Here is a 19,931-nt window from a genome sequence, read left to right on the forward strand (position 1 = left end):
ACTTAGGAATTACATGTGGTATACTTTATTAGTAAGTTTTAGCATTAGGATTCTGACTTATTTATAAGAATTGGTCAAACATTAGACCAGATTTGTGTTGAGAATTTGAGAAGTCCTCCATCCAACAGCCTTGGGCCATAATCAGTCACTGTACCCCGGAATTCACATTGAAATGAATGAAAGAAGATATTTCAAGAAGAATGAACATATTGGTTATCAACTTTAAAGTCATGTACACTAATAAGATAATCCAAATCCAGTCCCCAAATAAGAGGATAATTATTGCATGCACCTTTGAAATGTATGCAAGGAGCTTGAAGTCTCAATTGAATTGTTCCTTGGCAAGGGATGTAGTTGCCTGAGTCCTTGTAGACTTGGGATGGCATGTTTACTTGTCAGAGTTGAAGATGAATATTTCTGTGATAAGGCACAGTGATTTCCTATAGTCTCTCAGTCTTTGTGTTAGCAAAAAGACAATGTCAGTTAATAAAATATAGTTGGGCTATTTTAAATAACTTTATTTGTAAATTTAACAAGCTCTTATTAGAAATGCTTTGGTATCAATACAATAAAAATATGTTGGTTTCCCCTCCACTGAATCATATCAAGTAACTGGAAAAGTTAAGCATTTGTTCTCCCCAGCTTTTTTTGGAATTTTTTCAAATAACGACTACTGCTTATCCACATGGCATAATATGGCTATAATTATAATTTTTGTATCTTAGGAAAAAGAAACAAAATATCCAGAAGAGAAATCTTCAAATGTTTCTTAGTTTCTTCTTCAATGGATGTTTATGTAGATGGAACACCTCTCAGATAACCTTTTTCCCCAGCTTTGCCATTCTCATCCTTAATGCTGTAAAATAAAGAAAAAATAGAGAGTTATAAAAAGCTTTAATTTTCACTCTAAATGACCATTTCATAGATTGCAGGAAAGTTTGAAACATACCTCAGATGATTTTATCCAACAATGTGAGCATTGTTTTAGTAGCATAAAAAGATAGTAGAAATAATAAGCTATGGTTAACTTAGGGAAGAAGCAGGTTTAGAACTAGAAGGAACCTATTTCTAGAAATATTAATAAAGCAAACACAGCATAAATTGAGTAAATACAGGACTAGTGCACATTAACACTACTAGCCATAGATAAATAGCTATGGGTCAACAACTGTGTTTTGTGCATATTTCTGAGCTATGTACTACTAAAGAGAAAAAGGCATTGATATAAGCCCTAATTCATGATGGCTGGGTTATTTTTTAACTCATCAAATCTAGTTGTCGAAAGGAGCTTCATCCTTAGGTATAGAATGGCAAGAACAAATTTTTAAAATAATTAAACAATGTGAACTAGTAATTAGGAGTTGGAGTCATTATGAAATGTCTTTGTCAAGATATAAGTACTTTCAAATGGCAAATTTATCTTTTTGAGAATACTTCACTGTTAATGATGTATTAGATATAGAAACCATTTTTAAAATGTAGATTTAAAATTCATAACACTGGTATCATGCTCTTAACAGTTAAAACCTGATTATAGCTGCCTCAGTCATGTTCCAAAAGTTGAGAGATGCTTTCAAGGCACCAATCATTACACTCATGTGTAATATTGCCCAAGCACCAGCTATTTAGCTGTTTGAAAAATTTTTGTTAAAAAAAAAAGCAAAAAGGAACTCATATTCTCTCATTTCACAGTTATACATTAGTTCTGTATTGAAAAATGAAGTGACCCTACTTCTAAGAAGCTTTTTTTCACAAATACGGGAAAGTTTGGGATCCAACACTATAATGATACCATGGTCAATTTTGTTGTCACTATACTTATGTGAAATGTTGTCATTTAAATGAAGCCAAAGAGCTTTATTTCCCTGAGAAATTTAAGGGAAATGATGATTTTCAGTGGCAGGATCAAGAATATTTCCTTGAATTTAGGACCAGCTGAGATAATTTTCCTTTGTTCTGTAGCCAGGAAGATGGTCCCAATTGTTGGGAGATGTTGGGTGGTGAAATCTAATGACGGGAGTGTACCTCCACATCAAGGAGCAAACTGAAGACAGAAGGCAGGTCTTTGTAGTTTCTACTCTGAGTCTTTGGACCATTACCTTTCCCGTACCAAAATAAGAGCAAGGGCAAAATCCATTTTAAGGGACTTTTTGAAGGTCTCTTTTAAGGGAAGGGCCAAGTCTCCTCCCTACCTACTCCTCAACTTAGATTCAGTAAAGCAGGCCTACCCAGTTGCTGTAGACCTTCAATGAATTCTTAAAGGACATCCTGGATGTCTGCATCCTCAGGAGTGAGGCAATCCAGTAGCTCACTGTCCCATTTCTTAAGGTAAAAAAAAAAAAGAATTCTAGATTGTTAGAGCCTGCTATTTCTTTCTTTAGGCTTATGGTAAGTAGATGGTGTGAGTTCCAAGTAGCTGTGTGGGGATAGGCAATGAGAAAGCCCCTTGGTATAGCAGCTAAAAAACCTGAGTTATCACCTCTCTTTTTACTTTTCCTTTCTAGTCTTCTCTGATCTCTGTTTCCTCTCCCTATGGCAATCCAGACACAGTTTTGACTGTTTCTAACTTGACAGAAGAGAGCCTGCTTCCTTACTTTTAGTGTCCCTTGGCCTCTAATGGTTGCTGCAAGTTGGCAATTCGGCACCAACAGCTTGTGAATCCCCTGGAGCTGAGGTTCCCTACCGATTTATTCTGAAACGCCACTGACATCTATAAGAGGGGAGGACAGAGCTAGAAGTATAAAGGTAGGTAGGTGAGGATTACCAACGGGAGTCAATTGTTCAATTGGTGGGGATAGTAATAAAGTCCCAGGGAGACGTTACATGGCCACTCATTGGTGGATGTATCTGGCATTGAGCCAGATATTTTGAACATGACCCTGTTATACTTACTTTAGCAAATGGACGTAACTTTGCCTAAATTTTCTTGTCATGCCTCATCCTGTTCAAAGTTTTAACTAAATCTGGTTTTTAGGATCCCCAGGCTCCAATTTGCTCTATCATTCTTTCTCCTTCGTGCTCTTTTTCAAGCATTAAAAATTGCTCTTAGATAAAACTTTGATAATAACATTTGCACAAATGAAAAGAGACATAGTTCTTAACTATTACTGTGCCTACTAGGAATGTCATATTTAGTAGGGCACCTATACCATAAATAAAGTAATTGACTTAAATGGTGGATTCCCAAGTATCAATATGCTTTTAGGGGGAAGGTGGATAGTGAGAAGCTTAACCTACTTGGTGCTTGTGAAATTAAAATGCATGGGTGGCTATAAATTCTATGTATATGGACGACCTTGAGGTCAATATGATATACTTATTTTTAACACCCATTTAAAAATATCAGTTCTGTAATCCACATGCTGAATTGGAAAACAAGAATGTAAAATAGTATTATGATAGAAAGCAAGGAATCTGGAGGATTCTGTTTATAAGATGCTTTGATTGATAGAACATAACTTTGTATTGTTACTTTGTCTGGAAAAGTCTTCCTGTTTTCATTATTTTAGCTCAGTGGCATGATTAGTGTTGTCTGGAAACATTAGTCACTTCCTATATTTTTCTCTGTGGTAAATGTGTTGACACAAGTAGGGGAGAAGGAATAAGGGTGTTCAGGAGGAGTTGGCTAACATCCAAGTTAGAAAATAGGAGGTTTTATAGTGGGTAATGTCACTGCTCTTGACCATAAAGAGTGTGTTCCTCTTTTCTAAGTCTTCTGTGTTGTTCTTTAAAACATGGATTTAAGATGCAAAATGTGATCAATAAACAAAGCTCATTCTCAAAACAGAGGAACTTTTAGTAGGTTTCTTTTGTGGGGACACACCATTAAACTCTGATTTAGGTAGATAGTGTAAGTGTACACTTACCAATAGGTTAGAAATTCTTCAGATAATCAAATTTACAATTGGTATGCCTAATTTAACTACTTAATAAAAAGGGAAGAGGTCCATTTTAGTGTATCACTGACAACCTAAGACTAGGTTGCTGGGTTACAGAGGAAAGATCCTTCCTGAATTGTTCTACCAATTAGTTTCTACCACAGTTCTACAAGATTATCAGGTTCTTTGATTGCTAGATAAGCTGGGGTTTAATAGTTACTGCTTTTTAATGAGAATTCTCTCATTAGAACATTTAAAATTACTATCCCTTTCACAGATCCAGTACTTATGTCTGGATAATTTGATTTATGTCTTTAGGCATGGTAAGTTCAGCTGTTATAATCAGTTTGATCATATTTTTACTTATTGTTCATAAATAATTAGAATACAATATTCAAGTGATAATAAAGAATCTAAAATAGATGAGCTATCACTTTAGTAGAAAAAGTGTTATTTTCTATTCAATACTAAAAAAGCTAGATAGCTATAAAACTTTTCAGAGAATGAGAATGTATGGAATGCAAATATTTAGAAAATAAAAAAATAAAATTTCTAAGTTAGGGAAGATTATGTGACATAAATATTATAATTAGAATAAACTGATACCTTTTGTAAAATGTAGAAAAATGAAGGACATAAAGTTAATAAAATTATAAAAGTGTAGAGAAACAAGATATAGCAAAGTAATAAAATATCACACTAAAAATAAAATTTGTTTTGTGTTTTTTTCTTGCAAAATTAAGGCAATTTGTTAACTTAAGTAGGAAATCTAAACCACGAAGAGGCACAAAAAAAGGGCTGGCTTCATTTCTTCTGGGAAAAGATCTAATATTGATGACAACATGATTGTGATTCAAACACATTCATACACAGTACCATACCATGCCAGAAGACGAATTTCAAGTTACTAAGGTCAATCAATGCAATATCCAAATAAGGCAACAAATTTTTGTTTCACTTTCTTTCTCTTTTGAAGTGACTTAATGCTTATGATGATAATAACTCATATCAGCATTAATAAAAAAAAAATCTTAGCATGTGTTAGTCTATGAAGCGTCAGAAAAAGCTGAGAGCAAGAAGGCTTGGTAACAACACAAAGAGAAGATTGTCACATGACTAGGCAGCAGTGACAAGCCTTATCATGTTTGTTACCTGTTAAGGAGGGATCCTCAGTCCCATCTCCTGCTATCTGACCGTCCAGTGGAGAATGATGGATGGGGCTCCCTAAGCTTTCTTCTTGTTCCTTCAGGGATATGGAGTTTTTATGGGGAGATTTATGGTTTGTGTTTTCATGGGGATTGACTTCTGGTCTCTTTCTCGGGAGCGGTGTTGGCTTGGCAGGCTGGAAAACCTGACTGTGGGGAGCTATGGGATGGTAGGCTGGTTTCTCAGCTTCTACTTCACCCTCCTCCTCGTCATCAATCACAACAAGCTCAGCATGGATGATCCCATCATACCCAGTCAGAAGCTTCTTTTCTTCCTCATTGTCTTCTGCCTGCTGATACCCCATGAAAATCATTGTCACGGGCTCTTTCTCATCCAGGTCAGAAGGCAGGGAATGAACAATATTATATCTAATGTCTTTCTCATCCTCCTGGCAAGGGGGTGAAGAACTCTGGCGTTCTGACTTCTCAACTAGAGCTCTGCTGGGACTCAGTCCTGCCTTTGGAGAGGGAGTATACTTGTCCTGCATTACATTTGGTTCTTCCCAAGGAGTCATCAGCCTCTTTTGTTGTTTGTGGGGCATCTCCTCTGCTTGTTGAGTCATTGATCGGGGATGAGGTATCGGCCGAACTGGGCTGATGTGATTGACAGTGTTACCTCTCTCCTCTGCAAGTCCATTGTCCATGCTGTGTATGGATCCATTCACATCATTACCCAGTCCATTAGCTTTCATTTTTATCCTTTCTTGAAAGGTTGGTCCAGGAGTTACCTTCTCTCTCTGTGGAGTTGTAGGTCTGCAAAATGGATTGGCATATACAGGTTCATGGTACTCTGTTGGGGATTTAGAATTTCTCTCTGAAGCCTGTCTTAAAAGTTCCTCCACTTCAACTGGTGCCAGGCCATCGGTGCCATTGTACGCTGCACTGTGATTAGAGCTTACTGCATAGACTGACTTTTGTCCGTCGTCATAAACTTTTATCCCTGTACCTTTAAAGTCATCTGATGGGAGAGGTATTGAAGACAGGACAGTACTTTCTCCGGTCTTCAAGTCTTTTTCAACTTTGATTTCCATGGCATACAAGGCTGTTGAGAGACAAAATTGATCTCTGATTTAGTCAGTTTTTCCTGTTGTAAAGTAACTTGCTTTCACAGTGTTTATGTCCAGTATACCTGTTGACATTCTTTTATGAGAAGTCTTTTTAAAATTTCTGATTTATTCATTAAATATATAAAGACTAAAACTTTAATGACATGGTTTTTATGCAAGGATGTGTGAAATTACTAAAAAAATGGGAAAGACTGAAGAAGGGAAGCTGATTGTTCCAAATGGTAAGGATTTTCACTAGGAAACCAAAAGATGTCCCCTTTCTAATGAGAAAATCTGACACAACAGATTTCCAGTCTTTTATATTGCTCAGTAGGAAGGATCAGGGTTTTCTTTTTTAATAAGGAAGAATATGTTACTCTGTGCATTACTGTTGGTAAAGGCTGAGCAAGGTATATTTTATTATGCTACATCCTTGATATACAGCCCTGTAATGTGTTGAAATTAGAGAGGCGTGTTCTAAAGTGTTCATAGCTGGGAGGCGGTTAAATGTTGAACTGGTATTGAAGAGGCAGGAAGAAGGCTAGAATCACATGCTTCTCATTTTGCCTTATGTTTCTTTTCATTTTGACTCCCACTTGTAAGAAGAAGGGCTAAAATTAGAGCCGTATCAGCTGTATTAGAAAACTGAACTGGGGGGAACTGCTTGATTTGGGGGAAGCTGAAATCTGTTTCACAGCCCTGGCAAGATCTTGATGCATGTATGCATGCTCAGTCGCTCAGTCGTGCTGACTTTCTGTGACCCCATGGACTGTAGCCCACCAGGCTCCTTTTCCATGGGATTATCCAGGCAAGAATACTAGAGTGGGTTGCCATTTCCTCCTCCAGGGAAGATCCTAATGGCCAGTATTGTAACTGGCAGAGTAAAGCTAATGGGATCCTGGGCCACATTACAATGTGGCACTACCTGTTTTTGTGTCCCCCATCTTCCTCTTTGGAGACATCTTGCGTGTCATCTCTCCCCCAACAACCCGGTGGTTCTTGGCCTTCCCTGGCTACCCAACTCACATTGTAATACACTCACCCACATGTGCCCTTTCCACCTTCTCGGCACTATTCTTCTCTTTAGCTGTTTTGCTTCCTAATATATTTCATTTATTTACCTAATTTTTAATCTATTGTCTCCCTTAGAATGTCAGCTTTTATTCTCCCTTATAACGAGGGCAGAGATTTTTGCTGTTTTATTCACTACTGTATTCCTAGTGTGAAAACTGAGCTTGGCATTGAGCTTGGCACTGAGTATTTGTTGAATGAATGAATGAATGGTTGCTCCATGAAGGTAAAGTGTAGCTTCTGTTTTCACTCTAAAATTCAAAGGTTCTATATCTGCCCCTATACAAGCCTTCATTTTCCTGGGCCATTGACATTAGTTTCATGCAAGCATTCTCACATAGGGGCAAATAATGCCTGACCCCAGGGGGAATACTTTTGTTCATTAATTTCATCTTATTCTAGGGTCTACTACACAGAATATGTTGGGAGAGATGTTTTTGAGCAAGGGAACTTTGTTTTAAGAGCTTCTTGTCTCCTTTAGGTCTTTATTTTCCCTGTCCTTACCTAGTTTGCTGAGGAATAAAATGCATGGAAGAAATACTGTAACCCCATTGTTGCTACTTACACAAGTGACTTACCTCACAGAACTTTGTAAAATGGACCATTACTTAACCTGGAAGGATAGGATGTTACAGCAAGTTGCCAATATTTGATATTGTAAAATATGAATTTGAGAACCTACCATTGAAGACAAAGTTTTCATATACCTTTTCTATTTTGTTCATCATCTTCTATTCCTTCATTTCTTTCCTTCCTTAACCTGGAAGGTACGTAGGATTTTGGAAGGTCAGGGATGTTAGCATAGATGTCTTCAACTGACTCTGTAAAATCCATGTTAATTCAAAATACATTTAGAATATACTTACAATAGAGAAAAATTTCAGCAGGCTAATCAAAAAATATCTTAGTTCAACATAACATAGACTGCTCAAAACATACCTTCTGATGTTTCTTCCTTTTCCACCTTCACAGACTATAAGAAAAAAGAATTCTCCATGATTAATACAGTTTAAAAATAGATTCTAAATGTGAATATACTTTCAAGAATTATATACTATTTGTGGAATCATTTTGGGAGGGAGTCATAATTTTCAAATTAGCTAATGCTCACCCTTATTATGTCTTCTGTTGTCCTCTCAACTGATTTCAGTTTCTTTAAAATTGCTTCTTCATTGGTTGAGATTTGCAGTTCAGCCTTTTCAAGATCTTGGATCTCTTTCTCAAGTCTGAACAAAGATATACTTTATATTGTTTAAAACAATACAAATACAGAGCCCTCAAGGATATATTTCCCATATACCAACTTTACTTGGAATATTGCATGTAAGTATCCAGATACCATATACGATGCTGAAGCTGAAACTCCAATACTTTGGCCACCTCAGCAAAGAGGTGACTCATTGGAAAAGACCCTGATGCTGGGAGGGATTGGGGGCAGGAGGAGAAGGGGACGATGGAGGATGAGATGGCTGGATGGCATCACCGACTCGACGGACATGAGTTTGAGTAAACTCTGGGAGTTGGTGATGGACAGGGAGGCCTGGCGTGCTGCGATTCATGGGGTCGCAAAGAGTCGGACACTACTGAGCGACTGAACTGAACTGAACCATATAAGAACTTAGCATTACACCAAACATCATGTTAAGTACATAGAAGATACCCAAAAACTGACTTTGACTTACTTTTCAAGTTGTTTGTTTTTGACAAGGGGGATTCTCAGGTAAAATATTTGACCCTTGGTCCCATTTTCTTCATTACAACTACTAATGTTACTTCCAAATGAAATCGAGAGATTTCTCTTACAAAGAGACACAAGTTTAAAGTTGAACCAAAAAGAATGGTCCATCTGTCATTAATACTGTAGAATGCCAATTTTTCTTACCCAAGTTTTCATAGAAATTACTTGGAGAAACATTGTAATTTTATTTTCTAGCCAAGCAACACTTTATAACATTATAATTATTATATTTGATTTAAAAATTATAACTATTTAACACTTAAAACCCCTGCATATCCTAACACTGAAAATGACACTTCATTTTAATTTTAGTTTTCTAAAAGTTGCTATATTATAGTGAGTAGTGTTCTATTATAGTGAGTGAAGAGGTGAGAAATGGACAAAATCTAGTACAGTGGCCTCAGTTGCTGTTGTTTATAGAGGCTATGTTTCCTAGATTAAAAAAAGTTATCACATAGCCTAACAAAGTGTAAGGGAACTCACAGGGACAGAAACAGACATTTGAAATTGGGTTGTCACATCCTGAGCTGGTATTGACTAGTTTAGAACTGCATGTCAGATTCAAGTTAATTCCAGGGTGTGGCATCATGACCTCTATCCTGGATAAAAGCACATTATTACCACTGGCGTTCACAAAGTTAGAAAAGTTGGCCCTTGGCATCCATGAAACACACATAATTTCTCAGGCAAGTACTCTGAGCTCTAAAATCAGCTGCCTCAAAGGATGGCTGCTTAGATATAGCAGCTAGTTCAGGAGATGACAGCTCTGGGTATTAGCGTCAGCTAAGATAATTGTCAGTTTTCTTGACTTCTTTCTTTAAGGTGATCATGCATCTGGCAGCTCAAAATCCCTGTGCTATTGTCACACCAATAAAAGTCCAAGATATGGTCAAGCAGATCATTCTTCTACTTATTGCTTTCATTTCAAAGTTCTGACTTGCCTGCTGCCTATAACTGTTGGTAGTTGGCTGTTTATAGCTGAGGTGCTCTTGCACATCATAAAACTCCAGGTAAAATGCAGTACTTCTGGTTTCTTAGAAGTTAGTAACGTGTGATGCCAACCTCTTAAAATCCCTCCATATCCACAGTAGTATAGTTGCCCTTCAGTAGAGTTGTGGGGATATATGTTGGTTGGTAGAATGGAAAGTTGAATATTAAAAGTGATAGATCTGGACTGTTCTGTTTCTGCTACTCACTACTTGTAAAAACCAATTCTTTACACTTTCCTGAAACTCAGTTTTGTAATATGTACAATAAGGATATAGTATACACCTTACTTGATGCAGAAACTTGGTAAAGCTAAGAAGAGGTGATGTCTTTGAAAGCACATTAAACATAGTTGAGGGACTTCCCTGATGGTCTAGCTGCTAAGACTCTGTGCTCCAGTCTGGGGTTCAATTCCTTGTCAGGGAATCAGATCCTGCATGCCACAACCAAGGATCTTGCATGCCATAACAAAGATGGAAGATCCCGCATGTTGCAGTGAAGACCCACAGGCAAATAAATATTTAAAAGTAAATATAATTGATATCAGATGTAAATGTTATTTTGGTGTAATTATCAAAGATTTTCTGCAAGGCAACATGTCTCTCTTCGGTTGTCTTGTTCTGCAGGTTCCTTTACCTGATAGCATGTTAGAGATAATCTAATGGGGAGCCTTTGAGTAGAAATCAAGAAGGCTCAAGTCATTGCTGCATAAAGCTCTCAGGATCCAGCTGTGGAATCAGGCGGACCTGGGCTTGAATTCTGGTTCATCTATCAAGTTCCTGGGTGACCCTGGACAAGTCACCAGACCCCACTAAGGCTCATCGTTTTCATTCATTTACAAATGTTTGTTTAGCATTTACTTTGTACCAGGCACTATCCTGCATGCTGAGATGTAACGGTCAACACAGCAGTTCCTGCCCTCAAGGACTTTACATTCTAGTGGATACTATACTGATACAGGAGCTGGCAATCTTTTGCTATAAAGGCCAGATAGTAAATACTTTAGGTTTTGCAGGCCACATATGGTTTATGTTGCTTATTCATCTTTATTTTTTTTTAACTTTTACAATATTTTAATAGTGTAAGAACCATTTCTAGCTCATGGCTATACAAAAAGTTGGCCATGGCTAAATTTGCCAACTCATTAAAATGTATATATGTATGGCCCAGGATCAAATCTAGCCCTGAACTTTACACACACACACACACACACACACACACACACACACACATACATATGCACACCTCATATATTTACTTATAAATACACAGATACACAAATATATATACATAATAAACAAATATGTATGTATACATACATACCTTTATTTATAAAGAAAAATATTGCCTTGAAAAAAGAATCTAAGGGTTATAAACAGAAGAATATAGGAGATGGAGGGTGCCTAGGAAGGGTGTTCTATTTTACGTAGTATGGTGATGGAGAATCTCTGACAAGGTGTCATTTGAGCAGAGACATAAAGGAAATGAGGGAGATACACACAGGAGTGTTAAGGGGAGTGTACTTCACAGAGAGAAAGAGTAACTTCAAAACTTGAAATAATAGCTGAGAGATTAAGGAAGCAAGTGATGAGAAATGAAGTCAGAGATGGGGTGGCTGCCAGATCATACAGGGCCTTCTGCATGGTAATGCCTTTGGAAATTCTGAGAAGAGGAAAAACCTGCCAGGACTTGAAATTTAAACAATTGCATTGGCTTCTGTGTGGAGAATAAACTGGAGCAAGCAAACACAGAGATCTCCGTTGTTGTAATAATTCAGATAAAGATGGCTTAATCCAGGGTCCTTGCTGGTTGAAGAGTGAGAAGTAATTGGATTCTGGAAATATTTCAAAGAAAGAATTGCTAGGATATGTTGATAGATTGCATGTGAGATGTGAAAAAAGAGAAATGTCCAGAGTGATTTGCATGTTTGTGATCTGAACAATTGGAAAACTGTGAATGCAAGTGGCCAAATAGTAATCTGGGAATGAGAAGAAAGGAGATTGATGGGGGATGTGTTAAATTTGAGACAGTCAAATGATGACATGGAGAAGACAGATATAAAATTTGGGAGCTTAACTAAGCCTGGGTTTGAAGATATAAATTTAGGAGTGGGCATTTATAGCCATAGGAGTGGATAAAATTTTCTAGAAAGTCAGGGATTCCAAGGGCTGAATCCTTGGGCAATTAAACATTTAGCGATCTGGGCATGTTAAGTACTTTGTATGGTTTGTGTATGTGTATGTGTGTTAGTCACTCAGTCGTGTCCGACTCTTTGTGACCCCATGGACTATAGCCTACTAGACTCTTCTGTCCATGGGATTATCTGGGCAAGAATATTCCAGTGGGTTGCCATGTCATTTTCCAGGGGATCTTCCCAACCCAGGGATTGAACCTGGGTCTCCTGCATTGCAGGCAGATTTGTAGGGTTTAATAAGGAGTAAAAGAAATAGTGAACACTTGGCTAATGCTAGTTTTCTCCCGTCTCTGATCCTTTCTATTCCTGGGGCACAGAGATAGAGCTCTTGGTCTGCCTGAGCAGCTACATCTCAGGGAAGTATGAAATGCACTGGTATTTGTGTTTGCTTTCCTCTGCAAAGAGGCTCATGGATAATGTAATGTCGGGTAGTACTCATGAATATCTTTAGATTAATATGGTAAGAATATGAGGTTGAAAGCCTGTCAGCATCATCAGAATAATTGCTAATGAATATTTCTGGAGGTTTTCAAGTCTTTGGTAAAAACTGCATTAATATGAGGCTGCTGTCAAATGACGCATCATGAGGCATGCGTGAAAACAAAATAGATGCAAACACACACACCTTTCTCTCCTTTATCACTTAGTTACAACCAACTCTCTGTAAAATAGGATAATAAGGAAGCATCTTGGTGTTAATTACTTGGAATTGCAAACTTCTGTAGTAGATGCTTACTTTTACAGAAAATTTCTTAAAATTCTCACTCTAATATTTTGTTTTTATATGTTGATGTGATATTTCTGCATATTATTTGTGGACAACATAAGTATAATTAAGGGATAAATGTTAGAGTTTTTTTTTTCTTTTGAAAAATCTTTCTAAAAGATTAGGATGTCAGTGGGAGTAATGGGAGGCCCAGAGTAGGGAATGGGCTTGTCTCCCGTGGTTCTCCTCACAAGATCAGAGCAGTACAAGAGGAGGTCTCACAGCTCCGTATCAGACAATGGATCAAGCTTTTGAGAAATGAGGATTCTTAAGGAATACACAAATTACAACTGGCAGGTAGGTGCTATTTTGCATAGCCAGTACAGCGGGTCTCAACTGAGGGCGATTTCTTCCCTGAGGTCATTTGGTGATGTCTGGAGACATTGTTCTCACAGCTTAAGAAGTGCTTCTGGCATCTGGTGGGTAGAGGCTGGGGATGCTGCTGAACATCCTATAATGCAGGGCACAGACCCCCACAAGGGCTTATCTCACTCAAATTGTCAGTAGTGTTGAGGTAGACAAACCTGTGACACCTATTACATTGCCTAGTCTAGTATAGGTGCTTGATATATGCTTTATAATGGGTGTTTAAGTGTCTGTCTCTGGGATATTTTTACTTTTTCCTCATTATTTTTCTCTTCCACTTAGCCATAATCTGGGATCCAGATTTATTACTTGTTGAAAAGAATTTGATCATCCCACTTTTATTTACAATTGTTAATTCAGTCAACTTGCTTTTCAAGTCTCTTTCTGTCTCTATATATAAATCAGTCCGTGTGTGTGCTCAGTCGTGTCTGACTCTTTGCAGCCCCATGGACTGTAGCCCGCCAGGCTCCTCCGCCCTGTAGGGTGCTCTGTCCACGGAATTTTCCAGGCAAGAATACTGGAGTGGGTTGCCATTTCCCACTCCAATATATATGTAAATTTATGCACATATAAATATATATTTATTTATTTCCTGACTCAGTGACTCTTCAAAATTAAGAGGACACTTAACTCTGATTTGAAACTCCAAAAATGCAGGGCTTAAATTAGAGCCTCATATCCAATACTTTTCCAAAGATTTTGGTGGAGAGAAAATTTAGCAAGTATTAGTGAAGAAGTGGAGTAATATATATGTCTATTTCTGTATGTGTGTGTAGATACATTTGTATATGCATGTTTATGTATGTATACATCTATGTCTGTGTTTTTTATGTGTGCATAAAATTTTAGTTTTACATGTAAATATAAATTTATGGTGTATTCACATGTATATGTAAAACTAAATTTTTTTTTTTAACTTGGAAAGCTTTGGGTAGATCACTGGGGGATAACTCTCTAACCTTCACTTGCTTATCTTTCATCTGATGGGTTAGAATTTCCATAAGTACTGCCATTCCCATCTTTAGAAGGTATTACTTTTCTCAATGGGAACTGAGTTCCGAGAAATGCTGATTCAGTTTGGTGAGAAACAGGCAGCAGAGAAAGAGAAATGTCCTTCCTGGTGCCTCTTGGACTGTTAGGTGGGGCCTGACGGCTGAGTTAGTACCTTTCTCCCTCGGTTTCTGAGAGCTGTTAAGCAGGCATCACGTGCCAGTTTAGATAAGCAAACTACACGAAAAAGGATTTGTAATGCTATCCATTATTGGAATTTTTCCTCTCCTTATTTGTTGGAGAAAAAGAGGGTTATTTTCAAGAGCTCCCTAGGTGAAAGCAGGTAGCTTTCATTTCATGCACTGTTCTAGTAATAACTTCCCTTAATCATCATGAGATAATGTCCCCAATCCAATTCCAACATGCAACTTTTTTGTCTTAGTAAAAGGACAGCACAGAAATGCTACAAGCACCAAGAAAGGGTTATTTAAGAGGGCAATTTTTTCTGCTGCTAAGGAGTCCATTTATCTCTTTCAGTTTTTGGTGGCGTTAGCAAGGACTAACAACCTGATAGAGTTTGCTATTAGGGGCCAAAGGAGAATTCAGAGAAAAAAAATTTGAAGAATCTATGCCCTACCTTACAGCACTTCACTTGTTAGCAATTATAATGACATTATTTAATGTGTATCTAGGACTTACACTGTACCAGGCACTGGTCTAATTAGTCCTCATAACAGCCCCCGTGAGGACTGTTATTAGTTCCATTTGACAGATGAGCAAGCTGAGCCTCCAGAAAGGCAACTGATCTTTTCAGACAGCCTGTGGCAGGATGGAATTTGAAATCAAGTCTCTGCCAGTAGAGTCTGAGCTCTTAACTCCTTGCTAATTAGCCACTGTGGGAACAAAACTTTAAAAAAAATGGATTCTTATGAACTTACAAACAACATTCTTTTTGCTAATCAGTATAAAAGGATTTTTCACTTTCCATAATAATAAAGTGAGGATTGAAATGCTAGCTGGAGTCTACCAACATGTAACAATGTTGACTCATTACCTCTAAAGGTAATATTTCTTTCCTGATCTTCATTAGAATGATTTTGCTGTGCTGAGAATGTCTCTGCTTAGTGGTTCAGTCAGTATGACCAGAATTAAAGTCCAAGCTTTGTCATTTTTCTCTGGTTGCTTGAGTTTGGTTTTTGGTTGGAGTGCTTAGAATATTCTTTTTCAAAGAGTCTGAGGTTTCATAAACTAGTACTACTTTATAGAGACACTTTATTTGCTTGGTCATAAGGTTATTGTTCAAAGTAATGGAAGCTTTAGGTCTTAAATATAAAACTGGTTATGCAATTTGATTATAATACCACAGTTTGAATACAATCACCAATGCTATGTTTGAAATTAAATTTATGACTGGCGTTAGCTATTTACTTTGAAAGGACTGATGAATTACCTGTGTCTTGGTATCACAAGCTCTATTATTAAAAGTAGGACTATACCCAAAGAGAGGTCCCAATTGACGCTTCTCTGGGACGGCCTGAGCCAGCAGGTCTTAGATCCAGGCCAGGTCACTACTGATGTACCTCTGAGAATAGCTGATAGAAGTGCTAGGACCACCTGTCCAACCCCTTGGACCATAGGTTCTTTCCTTTCCTCCACACTGGATTTTGGGAGAACAGGAGGTGGCTGGTGGTTTACCTATGCTTTGGAGTTTTTTGTGTGTGAAGGTCAACTTTTTGCTTCCAGCCCTACTCATGGAAAGAGAAAGGGAGCTCTTATCAAAATTAACACACTTGGCTTAAATATTAAACCCCTCCAAGCTTCCCCTCATAGCATTCTCATTTGGGGAATAATAATAGTATTCACAAAGGGTTGTCTTAAGGAGGTAAATGAGATAATGCTTGTAAGTTTTTAGCACAGGCTTGGCATAGAGAAATTCCTCAATAGGGCCTCCCAGATGGTGCTTGTGGTAAAGAACCTGCCTGCCAATGCAGGAGACATAAAAGATGCAGGATTGATCCCTGGGTGGGGAAGATCCTACTTCAGACATTGACAGCCTACTTCAGAATTCTTGCCTGGAGGATCCCATGGACAGAAGAGCCAGGCGGGAAATGGCGCATAGGTTCGCACAGAGTCAGACATGACTGAAGTGACCTAGCAACAGCAGCCTCAGTAGCACAGGGTTTGACATAGAGGAATTCCTCAATAAGGGTTAGTTACCCACCTCTCCTCAGTTTTCTAAGGAAAGGAGGGCCATCTCTGACAAGTCTAGTGAAAGAAAATCTACCAGGTCCATTTTTAGATTTGATCTTCAACCTTAATATCAATGATTTTAGAGCAAGCATTGTGCTACTATAGCTTCAGGGACACATGCATTCTTGAAAATACAGTTCTAGTCAGAAAACAATAACAGTGCTCCAGCATTATTAGAATATTCATAATATTTATGGGGATAGTGTCTGTTTAATAAATGATATCTAATTCATGAAAGAATATGCTACTCTGCCTTGACAACCTGCTGATTCCACACCCCCCACCAAGTCCATTCCTCCTGTTCTTTTTAGTAACAGAACTCCCTGAGTTTTGTGTCTCTCTGCTGCCCTGCTGCAGATTACATTTCCCGTTCTTTGCATTTAAATGATATCATGTGACTAAATTCTGGCCAATAAGATAACTAGCAGGAGTGACCTTTGCAATTTTCAGGTCATATCCTTAAAATAGAGCTGTTTGCCCTCCATTTATCTTCCCCTTCCTAAGCTGAAATGCAGACGTGGTGAGGTCAGCTTTCTTTGATCTTGACCAAGGGCATCTCTTAGAGGGTAGCAAAGCATCAAGATAGAAAGAAACAGGGTTTCTTGATCATCTTATGTAACGTTGCTGCTCCCCTCCCTTGAATTTCTCCCAGCTAGCATCAGTATGTGTAGGAGGAAAATGAACCTTTCTAATATTGTTTAAGCCACTGTTCTTCTAGAGTCTTTTAAGGCAATAAAACCAGTATGCAAATTATTACATAACCTTATGGAGGATGAATCTTGATGTGGCAAATTTTATTAATTTTTTTCATAACTTTTTTGTTGATTTGCAGAATTAGTCATTAGTATTTACAATTTAGGTAGTTCGCCAGTAAAAATAGAAAATAAATCAGTTTTTGCTCCTAGTAGTTAAAGAATTTATGTGTTTCTAAATGACACATCAAATCTGACATGGTTTGTGTTGGCAATAACTAGTTAATACTGAAAGGCTAAGGTTTGCAATGAAAAAAGGAAATCTTATTTTATTTTATCTTTTAATCATAAGTGATCTAAAAATAGATCAAATTGCAATGGATACTGTTGAGTATATACAGTTGATGACTTCAGTCAGATATTCTTGACTATAGTATGTTGATCACATGTCATGGGCAGCTACATTGTTATAATGTGTCAGAGATTATCGATATTTTATCTTTATAGATAATGTGGCCAATGAGAATGTCAAGCTGTATTTTCTCAATAAAATTGAAGGTATGTAATCCAGATGAATATAGGCTGTTTTATTTTTAAAGTTGAGGTCTAATAAATTTCATCAAACATTTAACAAACTTTTAAATGTCAGGCATATTTTATTCACCAAGCTGAAACAAAAATATATCAAAAAAGATGGAGATTGCCCCTCTGCATGGACATAGGAGAAGAATTGCCTTACAATCAGCCCCTGCTGAAGAGCATGGGTATAAGAAAGCTCTAACCCACCAGAGCAAATAATCACATGCCATGGGTAAGTCTGCCAGAGAATTAAAGGGCATTTGGCATACAGCAAACACTGTTTTCCCCAAGCCAGATCTACTGCCTCTAATCCTGAGCACTGAAGAACAGGACGAGCAAATACAGCACAGTAGCTTCAAGATAACTCCAAGCAGAGAGCTGGCCTGACAGTGACATTGAAACAGGTGTCAGTTTGCCCTGATAATTGGGAACAGAGTAGATATTTAGAAAAACTGAATAATTTATACTTACATGGGGGCAGTTTTTGCATGGGTGAATTTCATCTTCTAATATAACTCTATAAATATTAACAATTATCTTATGGGCAGACAATACTCCCATGGTTTGGAACTGCCTGGTAGGCACATAATGTCAAAAGAGAATGACTTAGCAGAAAATCAAACCCTCTTACTCAGAATATTTTGTAAATTAAGGGTTGCATGTGCCATGAAAAACAAGACACCAAACTGGTTTTCAGAGAATCAGGTGCTTTTATGTCCAAGTTACAAATGTAATTTTCAAATGAACCCAAATAAACCCACACCCTGGAGGTTGGTGTGATACGGCAAATTGGTTACTTTTGAGCTTCTCAAATGTTCTGCCAGACAGAAGCAGGGTGTGTGGTTTTAATTAGAGCCTGGAGAGAACCTTGCAGGACACGCCAAACACTTATTAAGAGCTGAATAACTGTAATAATAATTCAAATTGACCTCTACATAGGTGGCATGAATTTCCTGAGTGACCTTCAAATACTGTTGTAGCTAGGTCATGGGAAGTTAACTGCAGATACACTTATCCATGATTTTGGAAAGTTTTTTTCCTTAAAAAAAAAATAAGTCGTAAGGGAAAAATATTTTAGTGAATATACTACTTGTATATTATAAAATAACAAAACATATTCAATGATATATACAGCCAGTGAGTGTCTCCATTCAGAAATAATTACTGGCTTTGTGTCTTGTAACCCTTAACATGTATCTCTAAAACTATTACAGAGAAGGCACTGTATTTTTCACTTCTATTCACTTCATTTTTATTTTGCTCCTAGTGTTAATTGTTCATACTTGAAGCCAAGGACAGGACTCTTATTATTTGAACACCATAAATATAAAACCCAACCTCAATATAACATACAATAACTAACAAAGACCAGTTAGCCTTGGGTGGTCTAAACGAACTAAGTGACATTTGCTTTATGTCAGACAAAAAAGGCATTGCAAGGGGGTGGTGTGGAAGTTTTCCGAACTGTAAATTTAGTCTCTGGGGACTCTCCTGGGGAAAGGGAAGGCCCAGGCCCCATGATAACATAGAGCCTTTCTCTCACATGAGTCTCTGCTTCTGAACCTTCTTTCCTCATGCCCACCACCTGGAAGATGGATAACTGAAACAAATGCTCTTTCCACTTTCCAGAATGTTTAGTTGTTTCTTTATTCTTTCTTTACTCACAGTCATAGTTCTATGACATCCCTGATAACAGCCTTAAATTTGTGTTTCAAGTTACTGGATATTATTTTGAATGGGATAATTAATGTCAAAGTTCTTGAAAAGTTAAAGAATGTAAAGAGAGGTAAATGCAAATGAAAATTTGCTTTGAGGAGTTTATGATTCTTGAATTGCTTCTGGAAGAACAAAGACACATGTGACAGGTTTTTAATAAATGCTCATTATTTATCAAATAAGGCATAAGCAGTGTGAAACATGATGGACAAGGTCTGGAGTCAGAAAGATCTGTGTGTGACTTCTAGGTCATCTGTTAAAAGGTTCATGGCTTTCTATGCTTTAGTGATCTTATGTGTAAAACAAGCCTAATTAGACTTCCCTCAAAGAATTGTCATTCTCAAAATAATGCTTATTATGTAATATGTACTCTGTAAAGGATAGTTGTTATTATTGAATTGCAATCAGGCAATGGGAGCATTCTCAGAGGTGACTCTAATCTGCCTTTTAGCC

General features: G+C 37.5%; 1 protein-coding gene across 1 annotated transcript in view; it reads right to left on the reverse strand.

Annotated features, from left to right (window-relative positions):
* Nucleotides 1–501: 501 nt before the first annotated feature.
* The window catches only part of PALMD (palmdelphin), a 57,332-nt gene continuing 37,902 nt past the window's right edge, over nt 502–19,931 (reverse strand). The window contains exons 4-8 of the mRNA XM_061121311.1: nt 8,312–8,426; nt 8,140–8,173; nt 7,908–8,021; nt 5,031–6,125; nt 502–856 (exon numbers count right to left, since the gene is read on the reverse strand). Of these exons, the coding sequence (XP_060977294.1) occupies nt 813–856; nt 5,031–6,125; nt 7,908–8,021; nt 8,140–8,173; nt 8,312–8,426 (1,402 nt within the window). The 3' untranslated portion in view covers nt 502–812. The remainder of the gene's footprint in view (nt 857–5,030; nt 6,126–7,907; nt 8,022–8,139; nt 8,174–8,311; nt 8,427–19,931) is intronic.

This window comes from Dama dama, chromosome 20, assembly GCF_033118175.1.
Source record: "Dama dama isolate Ldn47 chromosome 20, ASM3311817v1, whole genome shotgun sequence".
NCBI classification, from domain to species: Eukaryota; Metazoa; Chordata; class Mammalia; order Artiodactyla; family Cervidae; genus Dama; species Dama dama.